Below are 22,796 nucleotides of genomic sequence, written 5' to 3' on the forward strand. Positions count from 1 at the left end.
TTTTCCATATTTATTCGTATTCCATATTTACCGTATTACATGTAACAGGCGGTAACTCTGTCGCTTTCTTTATCTATATATTAAACGATATCTAGACACGATATCCATGTCCTTGTATTTTACATTGCAGTGAAAAATTATGATAATTGTATATGAATAATCAGTCGTATCGGAAAATGCTGGTTATTTTAAAGAAGCTAGTAGTATTTTACCCTGAAAATATTCCAGAATTTATTGCATTTCACATGCTCAATGAAATGGAACTTAATAGAAACGCGATAGAATTCTTACATAATCGTGGCAAATGTACAGAAATGGTAAAATTCAATCTCCTTTTTCTAGTCAGATTTGTGTAAGAACCGGAGCATACTTGCCGCGTAATCACTTTCATTCGTTAGTCTGACCTTTTCGCCTTTTGTACTGCATACATACGTATGTATATGTATATATATATATAATATGAGATCATAAGAAAACGTGAGTCAGCGTTCAAATTAAATCGTCATTAATCACTATTCTTTCTACTGCGTATTAATTAGGTGAAAACTAAAAAATCGACGAGAATCCGTTTTTAATTATAAAATGCACTAATCTGTAAAAATAACAAACGAATAAGATTCTTTTTAGTCGATGATCGTCGAGCATCGAAGAGAAACTCATTTCACTGATTATTGAGATTAACAGATTAACAAAAAAAAAAATTCATGTGAAATGTAAACGCTGATAGAGAGAAATTAATAATTAAAGTGAATAAACTGAAACGTTTACACTGATAAGATGAAACTGAAGTAACGATCATATAACGTATGCAAACTATGTTAGCTCAGTTTAATTAACCGAGTTAAATAAGTCAAACACTTCAAATTATCTACTTGGATTTCAATCCAAAGCCGGAGTGAACACGTAAAAGTCGAACAGTTCGATAATTTTATAAGCTTTATAAGTCAGTCGTTATCAAGCATAGATGCAAGTCATGCTCAGTTAAGATTTCCTGCTTATTCGAGTCAGTATAAAAGCTCGTGCATAATAAAGGATTAATGTTATAAAAGTATATTTAATATACAGTCGAGACAGACGAAAAATGTTACAAGCCAGTATACTTCTTCCCGTGATCGTGCCACTGGATGCATATTTTTAGATGTTTTTTACGTGATTAATTAATTCAGTAGAGAACGTATACTTTTGATTAATTTATCAGAACCTTGCGCCAATCTTCTTGATCATCTTACGAAAATGTAATTCATGGTATATCACGATTTTGCAAGATTTTAAAGATGTGAAAGGAATTACTGCGATTTATTAAAAGGAAATTTTATTTCCCTCAATAAAACACGTTAGAATAAATTCGTTAAGATAGAATATCTTTGTTCGATATTTGTCATAATACGAATATTAAAGTTGTTTGGTCGAAATAACATGGATAAGTAACTTATGACTTGTTCTATAAGTATACACATATACACATATAAGTACATATGCATCTGAAAATCGCGACGGCTACAATGTTGTAACTTGTAGCTAATATCGTAGCAATGGAACTTAAGGCGCAATTAAATTGATGGATTCGAAAGGAATCCAAGTTTAAAGTTGCATCATAGTGCACGCGATCGAGGCGTTTGTTCCAAAGTTACACGTTAATTTTCGATGTTTAAAAAAAGTTTCCTATCGAAGAATGAACAGCTGCAATGCTGTATCATTACGGCAAGGTCGTTGTGTACGGACATGTTGCCCCTAACGATAAGTTTGTGTTTAATCGAAAGATGCCTCGATCGCCATAAGTCTCGTGCTATAATTGTACTTTTCGTGGCATGACACCGTTAACCGCGGTTCTATCTTCAAAGCAAGAAAATGATGCGATGCAAATCGAAAAAGACGCACCCAAAAAATCTTATCTATGTTACAATTTGTTTCACAATTTTATCTGGTCTGGCTAACTGGAGAAGCGTCAGAAATAGCAATTCATTTGACTTACAAATTAATCTTTTATCAAAACAAATTGCATAAAATGATAATCTGTAAATGTTTTCTTTTGAATCGAACAGTATTTGTAAAGTGAATTATGGCCGTGATTAAATCATAAACAGAAATTACTTCTCATTTTTCATTTGTCCTTGTCAATATATAGATATTACTATTAACTGTAATATAATGTAATTTGTAACTTGTGACTATTATATTATATTACAGATATTATAAATACTTATATACATGCATTGGAATCCTTGGAATTGTGATACAATCAAAGATTCTCTTTTCCTTATAAAGAAATGAATCGACAATATATAATAAATTTTGTTTTAATGAAACTGTAGCTAATCAAGAAATTTGATTTGAAACTGTATGCATACTACATCTTAATTTTCACTGAAACTTTATTCTATATTTTATTTTATACAATTTTTATTTATATAATACATATTACATAATTTACGCTATATAACAGATAAACAAACTTTACTCACTTATTTAAATTATAATATACAATAATCATTCTACTATGAACACTTGTAAAATACATATAAAAGTTGTAATTCCTATAATTGTAAAAACTGCACGTCTGCAATAGAGTTCTACAATTACGACTTGTAATTTGTAAATTCACTAATGTTATTAATTGGTTACTCATAGTATAAGAGGGCTCTGCTATCATCATTAAATAGAAACAAATATTATATTTTTTAACAGCTTTCTATCATACAACTTGGAATCTCTCATGAATTTCATTAAACATTGTATAAAGATATATACGCAATTGTATGGATTTATATGTATAGCAATAGGAAATTTAAAAATGTACATAATGAACATATTTGGCTTTTAATAGCAATTTAACATTAAGTTACATCATAGTCACAGCGTATTTGTACTGACTTCAGTAGTATCGTAGAGCGGTAAGTCAGACCGTGCAAATATGTATGTATATTCAACTTATCTTAAACTGCTACACATCTAAGATTGCTAGTTAACTGTTAATCCATGATCCATGATGATAATTTAGCGGTACATATAAATCAAGTTAGATGAAATCATTCACAGATGACAAATTTTATGTTTTCTAAAATAAGATTCGTTCAAAATCTTCGATGAATAGGTTGATTGTAATCCACACGATGAAAAGAGGGGATGGAAGAAAAAAAGGGAAAGAATTTAATGATAGCACAGAGAAAATTCATCACTCTTTTTCTGCGCATTTACGTACTAGTACTAAAGTGGCAACCTAATTTCTAGCAGTTTCTTAAGAGGAGCTTTTACTATTGGTGGAAATGGCGGAATAACAAGTCGCGTCGTTCATAACGTCCTTCAAACGTTCCTATCGATTCTGAGAATACGCGGAGCGTATAATACGGAGTTCACCGTCGAAACATGCTAGTTCGTCGGTAACGGTGCTTGACCGTTGTTGTTCAGTGAATAGTGTAACATTCATTATTATCAAGAGAAAAAGCTATCTTACAATTTTTTTTCCTTTCACTAACACCTTCAGTTAAATCATTAAAATTTTTAAGAAAAATGTCAGATAACGAGAATAAATCATGGTGTCATTCACGTCAAAATTGTGTCGTACAACCACTTTTAACAGGTACTTGCCCTCTGTATTTGTTTACAATTGTTAGTAATTGCAAAAAACAATATTTAAAAAAAGTAACCTTAAAACGTGCAGATCTATTTTATCTTATCGTTTACTTAATAGATATATTAAGTCATGATATAACACGTGGTGTTTCAGTGAGTGATACACACGAATAGCGAAAATTTTTCTGCTTGTATTTTCTTTAAGAATTAAACCTTAGTATCTTAATTATAGAACTGTTCCTTTAATTTATGTAATTCCAAGTGATAAAAATATTTTTTGTACGGTATTGCTCTGCATATAGTTAATTATTTTGCTAATAAAAAGAAATAGTATTTTAATACAAAAATAACATATTATTTTGTAATGTAATCAATTTCTAATTAAAATTAGAGTTTATTATTGTAAATGTCAGAATATTATTTAGATAATGTATGAGATAATATTTGTTTACATCAATTTGAATTTTAGACTTGTACCAAATTACAATGGCATACGCTTATTGGAAAAGTCAAAAAATGAATGATCATGCTGTATTTGATTTATATTTTCGCAAAAATCCTTTCCAAGGCGAATTTACAATCTTTGCTGGATTAGAAGAATGTATGAAATTTTTAGAAAAATTTCGTTACTCCTCTAGTGGTATGTATCTATTATTTAAATCTCTACATTTAAAGAATCCTTCGAGATTTATAATTAATATTAAATTACACAGACATTAAGTACTTGAAGTCAACAATGCCATCGTCAGTTGATCAAAAGTTTTTTGAATATTTGAAAGACCTGACCCCAAAAGATGTGACAATATATGCTATGGAAGAAGGTTCAGTTGTTTTTCCAAGGTTAGTTAAAAATTTTTTAAAAATTGCATGCATCATGCAAATAATATTCAGTTATGTTAATCATCATCATCATTATCATCGTTTAGGAAACTTTTTCTTGCTCTTATGACAGCAGTTAGAGTTAATGTTCCAATGCTTATCAACATTACATATTTGATGAAACATCAAATCTTAATAAGTTAAAACCTCAATACAAATTGATATGTTATGCAGAATACCATTACTAAGAGTAGAAGGTCCATTAATAATGGTACAACTTTTGGAAACAACACTGTTGACATTAGTTAACTATGCAAGTTTAATGGCAACTAATGCAGCTAGATATCGTATGGTTGCTGGGAAAAATATAACATTGCTAGAATTTGGTCTTCGAAGAGCTCAGGGTCCTGATGGTGGTTTAAGTGCCTCTAAATATAGCTATATTGGTAAATATTTCTTATATCTTTATTTCCTTTTATTTTATTTTAAAATCTCAATTTAGTACTCAGTTAAATTCATTTCTTTTCAAATCATAAAATATTATATTTATACTATTCAACATATCACATTATTACATTATTTTATTTTATTTTACATTACATTTTATTACATTATTTATTGCATACAATAAGAATGTTCATATACATTTGTAAAACGTATATTATTTCTTCTTAACATCATTTGCTTTATAATTTCTTGAGTAACAATCAACAAACAGCATCATTCTTTAACAGTTCGTACCATGTTGGTGATAGATAACAGTTTAAAATAAGTTAAATATATTTTTATATACATAGCTGTTTCACATTTTATGAAAAGTTCATATCTAGAACAGAATTAAATTGAACGAAACAATGAATGGTATTAAATCCAAGTTCTTTTCTTTGTTTTCTGAATTAATTATATTGAACAAATATTTAAGATGTACCTTTTTCTTTTTTTAATGTATTAGTGATAATATATATCATTCTGAAGATATATGTTAATTAATATCTCTCTCTACCTTCTTCTAAAAGAAATTAATATTTTCCAGGTGGTTTTGATGGTACAAGTAATGTTTTAGCAGGAAAACTTTATAATATTCCTGTAAGTGGAACACATGCACATTCATATATCACATCTTTCACTGGCATTGATGATTTGCAAGAAAAGGTTTGCTCATATTATTTATTAATTAACTTTCTTGAATGAAATTGTATTTTATTTTAATGTGTTATATATTTTTTCAGACTTTGGCACATAAAGGAACAGGACAAGTTTATGACCTTTTAGAATTGGCTTACAAACATCGGAATTCTATTGCAGCTGATGTAGGAACATTAGTTTCTGAAGCTTCTAGTGGAGAATTAGCAGCTTTAATTAGTTATGCCATTGCTTACCCTCAACGATTTGTTGCTCTTGTAGATACATATGATGTGAAAAGGTATAATATTTTGCTTACTTGATCTATATCTTTTTTATTTCACCTTCTTAACTCTTTTGAACTCTTGTTTTGCATATTTGATATATAGAAATGAATATATATATTTTCTTAATACTTGTATGCATATTTGACTATTTGCATGTATTTATACATTCGGAATATTATCTAAATGTACAATGCCATGTTTCTATGTTAGCTACATTAATATGTTCAATAATATTCTCTACTCTTTGTTAATTTATTTATAGGACCTTCTGCTAATTGCAAGCTTATAGTACCTAATTTAAATATTAATATTCGTGCTGTTTTTAATATGTATAAATATAAAGTAGTGAAAAGAATAGATAACTAAAAATATTTAGCAAAAGTATCTATAGTTAAAATTAAGTACATAAATATGTATTACTTATATGGTTTTATATGAGTAGTTCTAAAATAATATTATAAACTCTTTAAAATTGTTTTATAAAAATTAAAGATAATAAATTCTATAAAATATTCTGGGAAAAGAGAAACAAAAAATGTACTAAAGAGATATTCAAGATATTTTGTGACTAATTTTACTTTTAATTAAAAGTACATTTAATTGGGTTTGATATGTGTATTAGTACACTAATTAATAATTCACAAAGCAGGCATGATGAAACATATACACACTGTAGCTTAACAGGAGTGTGTTTATAGCATCGAATCCTCGGCCAAGAGACAGGCATGTATAGCCAGCCTAAATGTAAAGAATAAATGTCTAACAAATGGGTCCAATACACATGCCCAAAATGGTGTCAGAAACAATCCAATTATATCAGAATCGGCTTCTCATGACAAGAATGGCTTATTAAGTCAAGGCGAATTGGGTGAGCTCTATGTGAGGTACGATATTATCCTCCTTGTCTGCTTTGCAGGATAAATCATCATATTTTTCATTTACCAAACATAGTTAATCACTTAATTATTTTCATGAATAATAAGTATAAATTATTAAAATTTAATTTAATGTTTATTTAATATTTATTTTGTTAGATTTTATCTTAATAACTCTAAATTAAAACTATGTAATGCACTCAATCATATTTCAAATGCAATATTATTCTATTTAATTCAATTTAATTGATTTATAAGAAAAATCGAAATTCTGTAAAGCGGGCAAATTTATAAATCGTTGCTTGTTTCTTTTCGTAAAACAGTAATAAAGGATCTGCCAAATTGTAAGTTATTTTGTACAAAATTTTGTAAATCTTATACTACATACGACCTTATATAGTACCCTTCCCAATTCAGCCATGTAAAAAAATAACAATTAACTGTTTGAATTGTATTAATAATAAAATGATGTTAACTAAAAATCATAAAAAACATACAATGATAGAAGGAGAATATGTTAATAAAATGAAAGAACTACTTTACTAACACAAAATTTTCTCCTGTTGTATCATAATTAGCATAATCTTAAAATTGATAGTTTGCATGTAATTTAATAATTCATATTTTATTCACATTTTCTATTACAACTCATATAAAACCATTAAAAAATCATGCATTTCATCTAATTAATAATAGTACATATTATATACTCTTCAGTATTAATAGTAGTAGATTTTAATATTATTTAAAGAATCTATAATATGTATATATTTTTTTCATAAAATACAAAATAATTGTGTACATACATTATGTTTCAGACTCCATAATGCTATATAATACCATTCATAATACCATATAGATGCATGTATAATTGATAATGTCTTTCGTATATTTTTACAATTGTATAATTTATATGTGTAATATATAAGTAAATTTTTTACTCAGGAGTGGTCTTCTAAATTTTTGTGCAGTGGCACTAGCTTTAAATGACTTGGGTTATAAAGCAGTTGGTATAAGAATTGATAGCGGTGATTTAGCATATTTAAGTAATACGGCGAGAAATATTTTCGAAAGAATTGCTATCAAATACAATATACCTTGGTTTGCAAAATTAACAATCTGTGCGTCAAATGATATTAACGAGGAGACTATTCTGAGCTTAAATGAGCAGGTAAATAAATATACATGACAGAAATGTCAACTTTATTTTGCAACAAATTTTTCTGCTTCTTATAAAGGATGTTCTTTTATAGAATCATAAGATCGATTGCTTTGGAATTGGGACACATTTGGTAACATGTCAAAGACAACCAGCATTAGGTTGCGTTTATAAAATGGTTGAAATTAATGGCCAACCTAGAATTAAACTCAGTCAGGAAGTTGGTAAAGTAACAATACCAGGAAAGAAAGATGCATTCAGATTATACGGAGCGGATGGATATGCTTTAATCGATCTGTTACAAAGATCAACAGAAGAAGTTCCACAAGTGAAACATAAAGTTCTTTGTAGGCATCCTTTCCAAGAATCAAAAAGAGCTTATGTTATTCCATCGCGAGTGGAATCATTGCATAAGGTAAATTGATCAAGTATCAACGTTTATAAGCACGATTTTATAATATTTTTATAGATTTACAATACTTTTTTACAAACATCTAGGTATACTGGAAAAATGGTAAATTATGCCAACCTTTGCCTACATTACAAGAAATACGAAATAGAGTTCAAGAGTCATTAAAAACACTCAGAAATGATCACAAAAGAAATTTAAATCCTACACCATACAAAGTAAGTTTCAATAAATGTTTACATTTACATGATATTTTTCTAAAATAATTGAAAATTATTATAACAATTTATACAGGTGGCTGTTAGTGATGATTTATATAATTTCATACATGATTTGTGGTTACAAAATGCACCCATTGGTGAACTTTCGTGATTTGTAAATACTATTAAATAATATCATTATCAAAAAACAATGAATGAAAACCACATACTTACTGAAATGGTCTACCAACACATCAAGTTGGAGGTTCAGGTTCTAGATGTACAAGCATTTTACTATAGTAGTATATTTTGATAACTTATAAAAATCATAATATGTTCATATTATGTTCTACAAGTACAAGATAAATTTTCTTTAGGAAACAGAATTTTAGATTACATGATAAAATGGATGATAGTGTAGAACTGTACACTGTAAGCTACTTTTAACATTTAAGATGATACGAAACGGGTGAAATTGAATTAACAATGCACAATTTATAAAATATTTTGCATGTAAACAAAGAAGATTGAATGTATTGTATATAATAGAACAAAAATTATAAAATCGGTAATGTAAATTAAATGTAAATAATCGTCGATATTTCTAAAATTTCTTTTTACATGTTAGTACCGTTTTCTATATTTTCTAGTTAAAAAAATTACATTTTTTTAGTGAAAATAAAAGAACGTGAAAAATAATTTTATAAAAAAATGACATACATTTAATGTGCTTATTTAATACTATATATATGTTTATAAACATAGCATACAAATTCAAAGTTCGATTTCTCATTACAAAAAATGTACAAAGTTTGAGCATAATAAAAAATAAATGTATAAATATGTATAAAAAAATTAGTGAAGAGAAATCTATTTAGTACGTGATATATGTTTCAAAAAGAAATAAGAAATTTAGTTCCTAAATGTATCTTGAAATTCATTAAATTTTTATTTTTGAAATTACCCATTTACTTAAAAATATGTATAGTTTAAGCTTATTTTTATACTACTTGATTGTATTCAAAAGTATCCTCAAAAACTTGTATAATTAGTAAAATGAAAAGTTAAATTTTTAGACAAAAATTTTATTATTTTATTTATTAAATCTACTATTTTTCCACATTTAATGTATGCATATATATCAATAAAAATAATTGTTTTTATACAACAAACTTGTTTATTAATATTCTCCTAGATATCAATATTAGTGCTTAGCCAAAATGCATTTTTATGTATAAACAACTGACAGAATAACTTTCCTCTCATATTTTATTCCAATCATAATGTTAAAAACTCAACTAAGAACTCCGTAATTTCGATTAATGATTTCTACATAATTTACATGCTTCGTATTTTTTGAGTATTGGCAGAGAAGAAATTTCCTCTCTGGTATTAGTTTCTGCAGTCTTATAAGTTAAAATATAGTTACCAAATAATTATGTTCTATGAATATCTGAATATATAGAAAAAATAAAAGAACTGAATACCACTAACATTAATATATATATATATTATTGTAATAACAACGTCCCTTTATTAAAAGAAGGTAATCCTTTTTATCAAAATATTTGCAATTATATTGAAGGGGTTATAGCCAGTAACAATTGACTTATAACCTACCATTGAATATATATTTTAATATATATTCTGAATATTCATTGTGTATATTTGTTTTCTAAAAAATATATTAATCATTGTCTCGAATTATGTGATTAAACATCTTTTTCTTAGTCTATATAGTAACTATTAAAAGGTTATAGAAATAAAAGTCAAGCTTTTATTGTATTATTAAAATATAAGAAGCAAATAGAAAAATTTGTGTAATATCTTTCCTTTTACAGGAAAAGGCAAAATATACTCGTACTAAAATTATAATGGATTAACATAAAAGTAATAAGGAAGAATGTGAAGGAGACAACAATTTCAAATTCATTATATTTCATTCAAATTTTTGCCATATAAATAACGTTAGAAAGGATTAAAAAATATGAAAGCATTCCCACAAATTATTGTAAAAATTTGTCCATTTATTGCATTGATATATAGTATAGCTGTTATCATTCTAACAACGTATATTAATGAAAAGCTTACTCCAGTTTTCATCTTTTTTTGTGTTCAAGTATATCTAAATTGGTATTCGGTATATACTATAAGTCATAATGCAACAATTATGGAAGTTAAAACTATGGGAAAGAAGTTATTAATATATAATGAGGCAGAAGATAATGTTGAATACAAATATTGGTATTGCGAAAAATGTATTAATTATACATGCAAACCAACACAGCATTGTGTTTTTTGCAGGAAGTGCTTCCATTTTCGTGATCATCATTGTTTTTTCTTGGGTGCCTGTATATTAAGACAAAATATAGGTAATTTTATTCTATTTTGTTTTTATACATCTCTGACATGTATATATTCATTGTGTACTCTTGGGCCATACTTATATGACAATATTAATCGTGTAATAAGAACAGATACGGATTCCTTCAATATATTTTTGAATTTCTGTTTTCCTATTGCTCTTGTTAGATTATTGCATTCTAGAGAAAGTACTTACATACTACTTGTAATAATGTTTGACATATTAGTGTCTATCTTGTGTATTTGTTTGGTATATGCAACATGGAAATTGCATAGTTGTATGTCAGGTAAACAACGGTATGCAAATATATCAGGAAAACAAACTTTAAGAGAAATTTTTGGAAATTATGGTCTTTCAAATATTATTTTCCCATATAACGGTCTTATAGGGACTAGAGACCTTAATGGGAAATATGAATTAAAGCAAATATAATGCAAAATGGAAACACTTATTACAAAAACTAATTATTAAAATATGTTTATACATCTTTTCATGAATGTGTATACATACAATGAAATACACGTTTCTTATTTACTGTAAATTGTATTATATTGTAATAAATATCACATCTATTTAATACATTTACACATTTATACATTTGCACAAATCATACTGCACTCTTCATATAAATTTTCATAAATACAGTATCATGAAATAATTTTTTGTTATTACATTCACACATACAATAAAGATCATAACAAAAGCAATCAGAATTATTCATTTTATTTGGCTGTTTTCTAGATCATAAAAATAGGTAACAGTAATTTTTTGGCAATATACAATTTTTTTTGAAAATTATTAATAATGGAATTATCTTCTTATATATTATATAAGATCATATAAATTATTTTTATACTATTAAGAAGAATTTTTCTCTATAGAAATGCAGAGTAATCAGATACTGATCTTTTTACATAATTTCAGTTTATATTGAATTATTTTTTTATAAGACTATTGCCATAAAAAATTTTGTATCTAACTAAAGAATTTGCTTTATAATTCTGTATGTGTATGGTGTTGAGCTTTAAAGTCATTAGGGTGAATAAATACTCCTTCTGTTGTTACCCATTCAACATGAGAAGACCTAGCAGAATGTTCACCCACTACTTCAGTCTGACCACTAATAGGATTACCATAAACTCTTCCACTTACTGCTAAGTATCTGTAGAATAAAAATATTTTTAATATTTCAAAAATTCTTTCTTATATACAGTCATAAAAATATGAAAAACTTACGTATTTGTATCTACATGATTTAACATAACAGGTTCATCTCTCTTCCAAAATTTAATCTGACATACTAAAAGCCAATTGTCGCCATTGTCACCTTCTCCCTTGTTGTCACCATAAGCAGATATTTCTTGTTTACCACTAAGTGGTGAATTAACACGATGTGAATGAAGATTCTTTTTTGTTGCTATATGTTCTAGTCTTATAATATCTCCACATTTGATCGGCGTTCTATTAAAAATTGTTGTAATTATTGTTAAAAGATAAATGATATATTACCATCTTAGATTCTTACCCTCTTGTACACTGTTTCTTTGTTCCTGCTTTTACAAGCCAATAAGAATTCCCATCTTCTTTTGCTGAAGTTCCTGTTACTGATTGTTGACCACTTCCACTTCCATACTTTATGTCGTGAGAATGTAATCTTACTTTATAATCCACATTCATTAATTTTAAAGTAGAACCACATGTCACATGTTGTGTTCCTTTAGCTGTATATATACATATTCTCTTATTTATAAATTTTACAATAACTTTTCATAAGAACAATGTGCAATTAAATCACATAAATACTTTGTGTATAATATAATACAATTGTATGTAATACATTAAAATGAATAATATTTACAAAGACGCTTAGTTATAAAATTTTGATTAATATAAAAAAGAAAACAAAAGAAAATAGGTTAGCAGAAAGAAATATTAATGAATTTAACAAACTATTCTATAATAATAGTATAATTTAGAATAATAAATCTAAAAAAATTTTCAAAGTATAAGATATACTAATTTATTAACTTTATTTAAAATATTAGTAATATTTTGAAATATATGCCACTGTACTTGATTTTGACGTTTCAAAGAAAACACAATAAATATTAATATACCTTTTACAGAACTTGTCCAGAGTATAACTATCACGAATGAAATTACAAATGAGAAATAAATGAAATTTTCTTTCATTTTTAAAACAATAATGAAGTGCTCAATCTGCAAAGAAATAGATACCGAAAGTTCAATACACGCGTGTACATCTATGTTCGTGTTAACTTCCTATTGGTGTATGCTTAGACCATAAGGGTGTATGTAATGTGGCTAACGCAGTGGTTCTCAACCATTTTACAACCGTAAGTTACATATTTATAATTTATTAAATACTGACACAGATGGAACATTGTCTATGAAAAAATATATATATTTGAAAATTATTAAAAAATAAAGAAAGAAAAGCAATATATAATACGCAAAAAAGAGGAAAAACTGTAATGCAAAAAAATAATTTTAGAAATGTACATTAAAATTACTTTATATTCATGTTTATTAAGCAAATATTTTATAAAACAATATTTTCTATTCTTATTTTAAAGAATAGTAAAATTACTGGATAGTTCATAAATCTATGTAAAATAATTCATATGGAAAACATCTGTATTGTGCTAAAAATGCAATATCTTTGGAATTACGTTTTTATATTGGAATAACTTTTTACTAAAATTAATCATTTTTTATAAAATTGCATTTGAGAAAATGCAATAAATTGCAATTTAATATACAAATTTGAAAGCTAACTATTTTGTTACATACAGATCTTTCAATAATAGCACAATATTACTTCTTTTCATATAATAAAATGTCTTAATTATATTCCCTTAATTGGTATATATATATATATACATATACATATATCCCAATATCGTATAACATTTAGCATGAAAAATATTTTGTAAAAGTCATACAATTAATGCACAATGTCTATATTTGATTATAGAATGTTAGGAATGAAGTGCCATGAGCAGACATTCAAATCTGCTTTCTTATTTAAATAATTCTTATTTAATTGTACAAATGTATCAAGGAACTGTCCAAGCATTCTCAAAATACATTGTGTATTGTGGTTTAATGATCAATAATGAACACATGCCAATTAATACTCAATAACTTTTGGACGGGTTTTAACATAAACATATGCTGCTATTACAACAAATATTGCAGCAATGGTTGGTAACACAACTGTAAAAACACGCTGTTTGTTCTCTAGAAATTCCTTTTTCCTTTCTTTCTTCTGTTTATTTGTTTCTTTTGTCTTTCCTTTCAATTGACGCATCTTCTTGCTGTAAACAAAATATACATTAATGACACTTAGTAATGAAATAAACTCACCGTCTCTTTTGTAAATAAATCGATAATGAACTTTAATTCTAGAAGAATATTAATTAATTAGAGGTGCCAAAATATTCTTAAATAATTGCTAACGAAAATTAATGTATGTAACTTTTTATGACAATTCAAGATCTTGAAAGTGTTACTAATCACAAATTGTCAATTTTTACGAATGGTATGTTTATTATTTTAGTCCTACTATCGAGTTTATTTCTCAAAGTATAAAATAACAAAGTAAACTAAGTATATTTCTGTTGCATATGTTTATGACAATTTTAAATGCTATTAACGTGCACTTCATAATAAACGAAAATAGTAAACTTGTACACTCTACTACGAATGGATAAACATACAAATTTTAAATACCTTCAATAATTAAAATAATAAAATATTTAAAAACTTCAAAAGCTCGTTTTAGTATTCTCAAGCAATCGAGAAAAGCAGATTTGCGTACATGACACGTAATAAAATAATGCTACCCTACCAATCGCAATTCCTGTCACTTCCGTATAGAGGTACTCAATTGAACTACGTTAATCAGTATAATTGATTCAAACCATACAACTTTATGCAACATATCCTTAATATACTTCTTCAATACATAAATACATGAAATCAAAAATATTTTATTAAAGAAAAGTTTTAAGTGGTAATCTAAGTATGAAAAATTTGTTCTTATATAGAACTACTCAAAACTTGTTAGAAAGAATGTAATCCTCAACTTATATTAAATATGGCTACCACATATAAAAATAAAGAGTTGCTCATGACACTGTAACTGTTATAAATTAATATGTTTTAAGCACTAAATTAATTTCTAAAATGGTTACTTTTGCTTAATTTTACCGCACAAAAGGACAGTTGGTATTTCTTACATAAGTATAAAAAGACACTAGAAATAGCACTTAGTAGGTTAGGGGATTCCAACAATATTGTATTATCACTAGTATACTATCTGATCTGGTATGATTCATTATATATGAATGAGATATAGAATTCTGCTATAAAAGAAAATAAATTGTTACTTCCGTTGCAGTTATCAAATGTGCAATATTAGAATGTAACATAAAATACTGATATAAAATTTTAATAAGTGCATATATAGTATTTTAAATAGCTTTATTAAAAAATAACACTGAGATTTCTGGGATTGAAGAAGAAATGATTAAACTTATACAAGGTATATAAAATATTTGTCTTACATTTTTAAAATGCTTATCTGATGGAATAATTTATACATATATAACACCATATCTAACCACATTAATTAGCCATTTTTCGGAACTGACTTTATGGAATGAGTGCCTAATGTTGAGTATGTATGTAGAATAAACAAATAATTCGGATATTCATATTTCATTTACACTCAAAGATATTCGAGATTTCTTAGAAATATACCTCTCGTGAGAACTGATCAGATAAGGTTATATTATAGTTATCTCTTTCCCTATAATCCTATTCTATCCTTTTTTGTTTACATTATCTAGAGGGCATCTCGCGCATTTATCAGCTGCACCTGTCGTTAGTGTTCTTTATAACTTCTTTTTTTCATAATTCTAACAAGTATAATTTATGAAGTTGTACAAAAATTCTTAAATGTAATGTAAAATCTAAGATTAATAATTGTGTGTAGTTCATATATTACATTATTACAACATATATTACTAATAAATATAATAAATATATCCCTTTTAAGATTTTTAGAACATTCCATAATTATTCAGATAAAAGATATAAAACTCTCATAAATAATGGTTCCTGTATACTACACATTTTATTACAATAATAATAAAGAAGTACTGTATAAGTGCAAATTGCGTATGTGTCTTTTGCCTTCTCTAAGTCATGTTTTGTCACATGTCAATGGAAAATAGAACAAATCATTAGAATGTCATAGCATGAATAAATACGATTATAAAATTATAAACAATGTCAATATTAGTAATGAAAAGAAAGAATTAAATTATGATGAAACACAATATATGTTTTCAGATACAACAAAGTTAAAAAAAGAACAACCAAATCTAAACACCAGGAATTGCAAAATTTGTACTTCAATATCATGTAACAAGAATTGCTCAAAAGTGGTACAACAAGAACTGTTAAACAAGGGAGTTATGATACTTGAATCTGATAGCTTTATTTGTATAATATGTAATCGTAAAATTGAATCAATTCATAATATTGTTTCACATGTCAAAGGAATGACTCATAAGAATAAATTGAAAAGTCAAAATATTGACCAATCAAGTGCTAGTAATGTTGTTGCATTAACAACAAAAATGACTAAACTATCTATTAGTAATAGCAATCACTCTAATTTAAATACTTTTAATAATGATTCCATTATAACAGATATAGTGAGAGCACAAATCACAAATTTTTTATGTAAATCACCATTTGATAAACAGACACCAAAAAAATGCAAATCAAAAAAGAAATCTATAACAGAACGTCTAAATAAAATGTACATTACAAGATATTTAGAAATTGAAGAAAAAATGTATAACGTTGAACAAAAATTAGAAAGTATTAAAATAAATTTGGAATTAATTATGCCATATGATAGAACATATTTGTATTGTTTAGCTTGCAATGAAAAAGTTTCAAAAGAATTATATGTAGTATATGAACATATATGTCTCCAAAGACATAGGATGCAAGTTAATCAAGTTAAAAAAGATATAAACTTTTATGAACTATCAAGGCAATACATAAAGAAACTATCAAACTCTTTATTAAAGTGTTATGCTTGTGAAAATCCTATTAGTAATAAAAGAGCCAGTATTAATTTACATATACAAAGCAGTATACATAAAAAAAGATATAAAGAAACAGCCAAAGTTATAGATGCCATTTTTGATTCTATATCACAAGATATCAAGAATTTGTGGTATAATATTCAGAGATTTTGTTGTGTTTTATGTAAAAAAAAGTTTGAATTTAAATTAGAATTTATAACACATATTAATACAAAACACAATCAAATTTTGAGCGATCAAATATTCGACTTTTGTATTCCATGTACTACATTATGGTTAAGTCAGGGAGACTCTTATACAGAACACTGTAATGATATATTGCATAAATATTTATTAAAAAGTCAAGATTTTATGATTGATGATTTTCCTGATGATATGAAAAGAATGTTAACACAAATTGATGAGGTTTCTGATATTTTATTCCAACAAACACAAGCTTTATTGAATGACAATATATCACAGGAAGTGAAACAATCTCTAGAAAATAGCGTGAAATTATATTTCCCAACTGTTAAAGGGTTTATATTTGGTTCAAGAGTTACTGGACTTGGATTTCCAAATAGTGACATAGACATATATCTTGATTGCGGTAAGTATGTATTTTAAGAGTATAAATATTTTATTAAATTTCAAGTATCATTTATTATATTGCTATATACATAGAAAATACATATGGTCAGGACACTTTACATGACAATCAGGACAATGACACTTCAGCACAAACGCATTTTATGTTGATTAAAAAAATTTTACAAGAACAAAAAGGAGAATGGGAAATAAAACAAATAGTGGAAAAAGCAAAAGTTCCTATAATAAAATTAATATACAAACGAAATGGTTTACATTGTGATGTTTCTATCACAAACGGTCTTCCTGTTGAGAATTCTAAACTAATAAGGTAATGTGTTTCACTTTTTATTAATTTAATACATAAGTAGACCAGCATGTTTATTCAATGTTATGTATATATTAAATAATTTTCAGGTCTTTCAATAATGCATATTTACCCTGCAGAAAACTAATATTGGTAATAAAAAAATGGTTCTCCTACATTAACTTACCTGAAAAACACGGCTTAACGAATTATGCTCTTGCTTGGCTTGTTATATTCTACTTACAAAGAAAATCTTATTTAGAAAGTGTTGCAGAATTAATACAAGAGAAAAATGAATCTCAACTCATATGTGGTAAAACATATCATTACCAACAAAATAAATCTTGTTTTTGTTACTTATAGTTACTTGATTTGAAATTTTATTTCAGGATGGGAAACTGGTGTTGCACAACCAAAAAATAATAATAAATCTGAACAGTCAATTTTAACATTGTTAATGGGTTTTTTTCAGTTTTATACAAATTTTGATTATCAGCATTACATTATTTGTCCACTTATGGGTCAACCTATAGCTAAACGAGCTTTTGTGGAGACAAACGTGCTGCCTAAAGAAATGAAACATTACACCAAACATCTGAGAACCTCAAAAAATCCTGAGTATTTCCGTATTGATTCTCCATTGTGCGTACAAGATCCTTTTGAATTATCTTATAATTTAACAAAGGCCGTGACGAATATTACCTTAAGGTATTTCAAGCAATATTGTCAAGAAAGTTTATGTATATTACATTCTCTGACAAAGTGATTTTACCTACATTAACTACTATTAATTTTACGATTGACATAATTTTTATACTACCTCTATCGACGAATAGAAATAGTCGATAAAACAATATTCAGGAAATTTAATGCAAGACATTAATATATTTTTTTATAATTTTATTAATATATAGTATATTTTTGTATGTAATTCTATAATTAGTATATATTTCATATAATGATCATATATATATTTGATATATATATATTATATATTGTTTTATATATAACAATTGGTAGCACAATATGACATAATCAAAGAAAGTATCAAAATATTAGGTTCCTTGAAAGATTGTTAATAGTTATAGCACTTTAAAAATGGTAATAAAATAAAATATATATATATATTGACAATATATATATTCTTGACAATGTATATATATATATATTGTTAAGAAATAGGTCTAGGAATAGGAATACGTATTGTCAAGAATATATATATATATATTTATTTTAATATTATATATTTATATTTTTTATTTAAAGTGCTATAACTATTAATCTTTCGAGGAACCTAATATTTCGATATTTCCTTTGATTATGTCATATTGTGCTACCAATTGTTATTTTTCTTATGATATTGTATGCTCAAAAATATATAAGATTATTTTTTACTTTTATTATGTAAAGATAATCAATATCAAGTGTTGATTTAATTTTAGGAGATGATACTTATTTTATATTTTTCATCAACTATGTTTATTATATACGATTTTTAGAATGTAAAAATCAAACTATCGTTATCAAAATAATTATGTATTTTGGATTATTAAAATTGTTCCACAAAATATTTGTAGCTTTTTAATATTTTTACATTTTAATTATGTATTACAAGTATTTATATTTTACTCATTTTTTATTACTATCATTTTCTATGATATCTTGTTTCCATATATATTCTTTGCTGTATCCATTTTTAGGTACACATGATTTTATGCAAGTAAATACTGCTAAAATACCCCAGTCAATACATTTTAATGGATTTCCAAGATCTAAGAAGTTTAATAATTGAGGCATAATCTACAATTAATAATCTTGTTAGTCATATATGCAATTTTTGATCACAAAATAATATATTTTTTATTTCACCTGAAACTCAAATTGCCTCTCTCCATTACATTCTGAACACCTTGGTATGTTATCAATTTTGCTTTCTCCTGAAATGTACAAAATATTGCCACCTCTATCATATCTGCAAACATATAAAATTTGCTATATTTAAAACTCTTTTTTTATAAAGCAAAAAAAGTTATATAAGAAATTTAAACCTTAATATTTGATGCGGATATTTATCAACAGTTGAAAGAAATGTAGAAAATAATTTATCTTCCTTTTCATTAACCATATTTAGCAATTCATTTGGCATGTCTTCATTTTGAAAAATTCCTGCTTCACCTTTTTGAACCATTGCTTCATACTTTTTAATTTCTTCTTCTTCTTCTTCTTCTTCTCCTTCTTCTTCTTCTTCTTCTTCTTTAATTGAATCATCTGTATCTTTTTTATCTTCTCTTTCAATCACTATTTCATATTCATTTAACAAGATTTCAGGTTTCCTTATTATTTTTTTATTACTACCACAAATCTCCTTATGTCCATGTTTCCAATCATATATTTGATGTGCACGACAACAATAATTTACAGTTTTACATTTAGAACAATGGCTAGGTGCTAATATTCCACAAATATAACATGTTTTTACCCACTTGTTTACACCTAAAATTATTCAAGCTGTTTTTTATTGTTGTAATCATTTATACAATAAATTTACTAATTCTTGAAGATACATACTAATATCAGTTCTCCAATCACTCTGCTCTATAGGAGGTTCAGATGGATAAAATTCATTTAACTTTGGTAACTGAGAACGAAATACTTTCAAATTTCCATTTTTATTCAGTTTCGAGCATTCTACGTTTCTACACATAAAGACAAAGATCGTTCTATGAAAAGCATCTTCACTATCTTCGTACGGTGCATAAATTTGACATAAAAAGATACAAGGTTCTTTACAATATTCACATTGAAGAATTTTTTCTCCGGGTATATTTTTTAAGTCAAGCCATGCTGGTTTACCACCGACTTTACTTGGAAAAAATTTGCTTTCTAATTGCCAAGATTCGCATTTCTCCACAAAACCTAAATCTAATGTCATTTCCTGAATAATGTTTATTCAACTTATTTTTATTATAAAAGTATACAGCTTAATGTGACGTGTGCTCGCAACTATATACGTGTTAATTTATCTTTTTATTGGTTTAAAGTGTACCATGTAATACTACAAAATGTTACTATAAATTAGTAATATTTAGTTTTGTTTACTATAAGCAAAGTTATAAGTTAGTATGAATCATAATATTATATATTATATAAAAAAAGTAATTCTATAAAGATTTTTATTAAACTTTTTAACAGGGTATTTTTATTGAAAATTCTATAAAATATTTCACTAAATTTATTATTTATTATTTATTATTTATTATTATTTTTTTTATATATTATATTAAGAAAATATTTTATAAAATAAAATCTCGCAATGTTACGTTAAACTAACTATTTTTATGGATGTAGCTTTTCTATGCTATTATATGTATACTGTGTTTGTGTGATGATATTGGTAACTGATGGTTGTTATTTAGGTTAGTCGTCTAAACGTAATATTTAATTCGCGAGTTATTTTATTGCGATTTTTGAGAAATGACGTCAATTTTTGAAAGTTTACAATCTGCAACATGTGTATGGTTTGGAATAGGCAATAAACGGAATGTAATAGTGTCTATGGTCGCCGGAACTCTGGTAAACATCAAAGTTTACATTATTCTACATAAAACTGACACAGTACATAACAATATATATTTTTTTTATTTATATATAAATTAGACAATATAACAAGACATATATAAAATAAGACAATATAACAAGATAATTATTATGTCCCGCAATTTCAGTTTTTTGTAGGGTGGTGGTTTATAATCGATGCTAATGCCAAGTACCCTAGTGAAATGTCAAAAGCATATTATGTATGTGGAGTATTTGGGACTATATCTTTATTCATGTAAGTTAATGTTTTAGTTTATTATATTTTGTACGATAATGTATAATAATTGAAAATTATGACTTCAGGATAAATTCTGTAACAAATGCACAAATGGGAAGTGATACACTCAGTGGTGGTTATCTTGGAGCTAGAGGTGCAAGAGGTTGGTTATTTGTTGGATTTGTTATGGGATTTGCTGCAGTTATTGCAGCTTGTTGGATCTTATTTGCAGATTTTGTAGCTGCAGGTTGGTATGATATTATTAATGATATGATTTTTATCATCTTAATTCTATTAATTTGATCTTTTAGGAGCTCAGCACCATTGGCCTGGTGTAGGTCTCTTTTTACAAAATGTATTTATTTTTTTGGGATCTCTGACCTATAAATTTGGAAGAATAGAAGAGCTATAAAGTTACCTAATATTTGTATGTTATAAATGTTTTTTTATATTTGTGCAGAAGTTTCTAGTTCTACTGGATTTCAAAGTGGAGTACTTTATATCAAAGAACAAATAATTACATATTGTATTGTGAATGAATTGTAAAGTTGTATAACTCTTTTTGTTTTTATTTACACATAAGTAGTTATTTATATGCTTTCTCACATTGCTTATTCATTATGAATTGTCACAAATTTAAATAATTATGTGTATAATATAATACAAGTTATGCAGTTACATAGGAATAGTTTGTTTAATAATGTAACAACTTTTTTTGTTATAATTTTTTTTATTATAAAATGTAGGATAAACAGCTGAACTAAAATTTGATAACATTTTTGTTTTTAATAAATGTCTATATACAAATATTGTGTTTGTGTGTTTGTAAACATGGATATAATTTACAATAAATTTTGCATTTATTGTTATAGTATTGGATGACTGAAAATTGAATATTATACATTGATTTTTTAAATAAATTATAGTTTAAGGTAATTTTTTATTCATCATCCCCTTTTATTTTTCTCATTATAACTACAATTAAAAAACCAATTGCAAATAAACAAATTAAAAACAATGACAAATTTTTTTACACGAGGTTTTTTGAAATTACATAGTTTTATTATAACAGTGAGGAAGGAATAACAGGTTATTGGTTTTGATTTGCCAACGCGGACCAATATGAACGTTTTCTTCCATCTTATTTTAC

The 22,796-nt window shown here is 26.2% G+C and overlaps 6 protein-coding genes across 16 annotated transcripts; 4 read left to right on the top strand and 2 right to left on the bottom strand.

Moving 5' to 3' along the window:
• The first annotated feature begins 2,919 nt into the window (after positions 1-2,919).
• LOC126913896 (nicotinate phosphoribosyltransferase) lies at positions 2,920-9,042 on the top strand. 3 transcript variants are annotated; one of them, XM_050717167.1, is made up of 11 exons: positions 2,920-3,577; positions 4,040-4,210; positions 4,284-4,410; positions 4,624-4,835; positions 5,423-5,541; positions 5,619-5,812; positions 6,497-6,682; positions 7,619-7,844; positions 7,927-8,247; positions 8,331-8,459; positions 8,536-9,042. In XM_050717167.1, exons 1-11 carry the CDS (start codon positions 3,508-3,510, stop codon positions 8,611-8,613), a joined length of 1,833 nt encoding a protein of 610 aa, XP_050573124.1. In that variant the 5' UTR covers positions 2,920-3,507; the 3' UTR covers positions 8,614-9,042. The 3 variants fall into 3 exon arrangements, with proteins under 3 accessions (XP_050573124.1, XP_050573125.1, XP_050573126.1); XM_050717168.1 differs by lacking the exon at positions 6,497-6,682 and having other exon boundaries at positions 2,924-3,577; XM_050717169.1 differs by lacking the exons at positions 2,920-3,577; positions 4,040-4,210 and having other exon boundaries at positions 4,497-4,835.
• A 718-nt stretch (positions 9,043-9,760) lies between these two features.
• On the top strand, positions 9,761-11,347 carry LOC126913929 (palmitoyltransferase ZDHHC22-like). Of its 2 annotated transcripts, none has more exons than XM_050717236.1 (2): positions 9,761-9,987; positions 10,283-11,347. In XM_050717236.1, exon 2 carries the CDS (start codon positions 10,429-10,431, stop codon positions 11,236-11,238), a length of 810 nt encoding a protein of 269 aa, XP_050573193.1. In that variant the 5' UTR covers positions 9,761-9,987; positions 10,283-10,428; the 3' UTR covers positions 11,239-11,347. The 2 variants fall into 2 exon arrangements, with proteins under 2 accessions (XP_050573193.1, XP_050573194.1); XM_050717237.1 differs by lacking the exon at positions 9,761-9,987 and adding an exon at positions 10,025-10,194.
• Positions 11,250-13,117, bottom strand: LOC126913933 (stromal cell-derived factor 2-like protein 1). Its single transcript, XM_050717243.1, has 4 exons — positions 12,924-13,117; positions 12,332-12,527; positions 12,043-12,267; positions 11,250-11,968 (listed from the first exon to the last, which is right to left on the bottom strand). The coding sequence occupies exons 1-4, from the start codon at positions 12,997-12,999 to the stop codon at positions 11,800-11,802; spliced, it is 666 nt and encodes a 221-aa protein (XP_050573200.1). The 5' UTR covers positions 13,000-13,117; the 3' UTR covers positions 11,250-11,799.
• A 1,736-nt stretch (positions 13,118-14,853) lies between these two features.
• LOC126913886 (uncharacterized) lies at positions 14,854-19,065 on the top strand. Of its 4 annotated transcripts, XM_050717149.1 has the most exons (6): positions 14,854-15,159; positions 15,233-15,376; positions 16,189-17,547; positions 17,622-17,856; positions 17,943-18,145; positions 18,222-19,065. In XM_050717149.1, exons 2-6 carry the CDS (start codon positions 15,358-15,360, stop codon positions 18,596-18,598), a joined length of 2,193 nt encoding a protein of 730 aa, XP_050573106.1. In that variant the 5' UTR covers positions 14,854-15,159; positions 15,233-15,357; the 3' UTR covers positions 18,599-19,065. The 4 variants fall into 4 exon arrangements, with proteins under 4 accessions (XP_050573106.1, XP_050573108.1, XP_050573107.1 ...); XM_050717151.1 differs by lacking the exons at positions 14,854-15,159; positions 15,233-15,376 and adding an exon at positions 15,411-15,619; XM_050717150.1 differs by lacking the exons at positions 14,854-15,159; positions 15,233-15,376 and adding an exon at positions 15,420-15,511.
• Positions 19,066-19,347: 282 nt separating this feature from the next.
• Positions 19,348-20,764, bottom strand: LOC126913917 (programmed cell death protein 2). The gene is made up of 4 exons (XM_050717214.1): positions 20,401-20,764; positions 19,881-20,325; positions 19,702-19,804; positions 19,348-19,632 (listed from the first exon to the last, which is right to left on the bottom strand). The coding sequence occupies exons 1-4, from the start codon at positions 20,762-20,764 to the stop codon at positions 19,462-19,464; spliced, it is 1,083 nt and encodes a 360-aa protein (XP_050573171.1). The 3' UTR covers positions 19,348-19,461.
• LOC126913940 (transmembrane protein 50A) lies at positions 20,356-22,453 on the top strand. Of its 5 annotated transcripts, none has more exons than XM_050717253.1 (5): positions 20,506-20,652; positions 21,249-21,447; positions 21,558-21,664; positions 21,733-21,893; positions 21,958-22,453. In XM_050717253.1, exons 2-5 carry the CDS (start codon positions 21,307-21,309, stop codon positions 22,056-22,058), a joined length of 510 nt encoding a protein of 169 aa, XP_050573210.1. In that variant the 5' UTR covers positions 20,506-20,652; positions 21,249-21,306; the 3' UTR covers positions 22,059-22,453. The 5 variants fall into 5 exon arrangements, with proteins under 5 accessions (XP_050573212.1, XP_050573210.1, XP_050573209.1 ...); XM_050717252.1 differs by lacking the exon at positions 20,506-20,652 and adding an exon at positions 20,802-20,948; XM_050717251.1 differs by lacking the exon at positions 20,506-20,652 and adding an exon at positions 20,880-21,025.
• Positions 22,454-22,796: the final 343 nt, after the last annotated feature.

The sequence above is a fragment of the Bombus affinis genome, chromosome 2 (assembly GCF_024516045.1).
Source record: "Bombus affinis isolate iyBomAffi1 chromosome 2, iyBomAffi1.2, whole genome shotgun sequence".
NCBI classification, from domain to species: Eukaryota; Metazoa; Arthropoda; class Insecta; order Hymenoptera; family Apidae; genus Bombus; species Bombus affinis.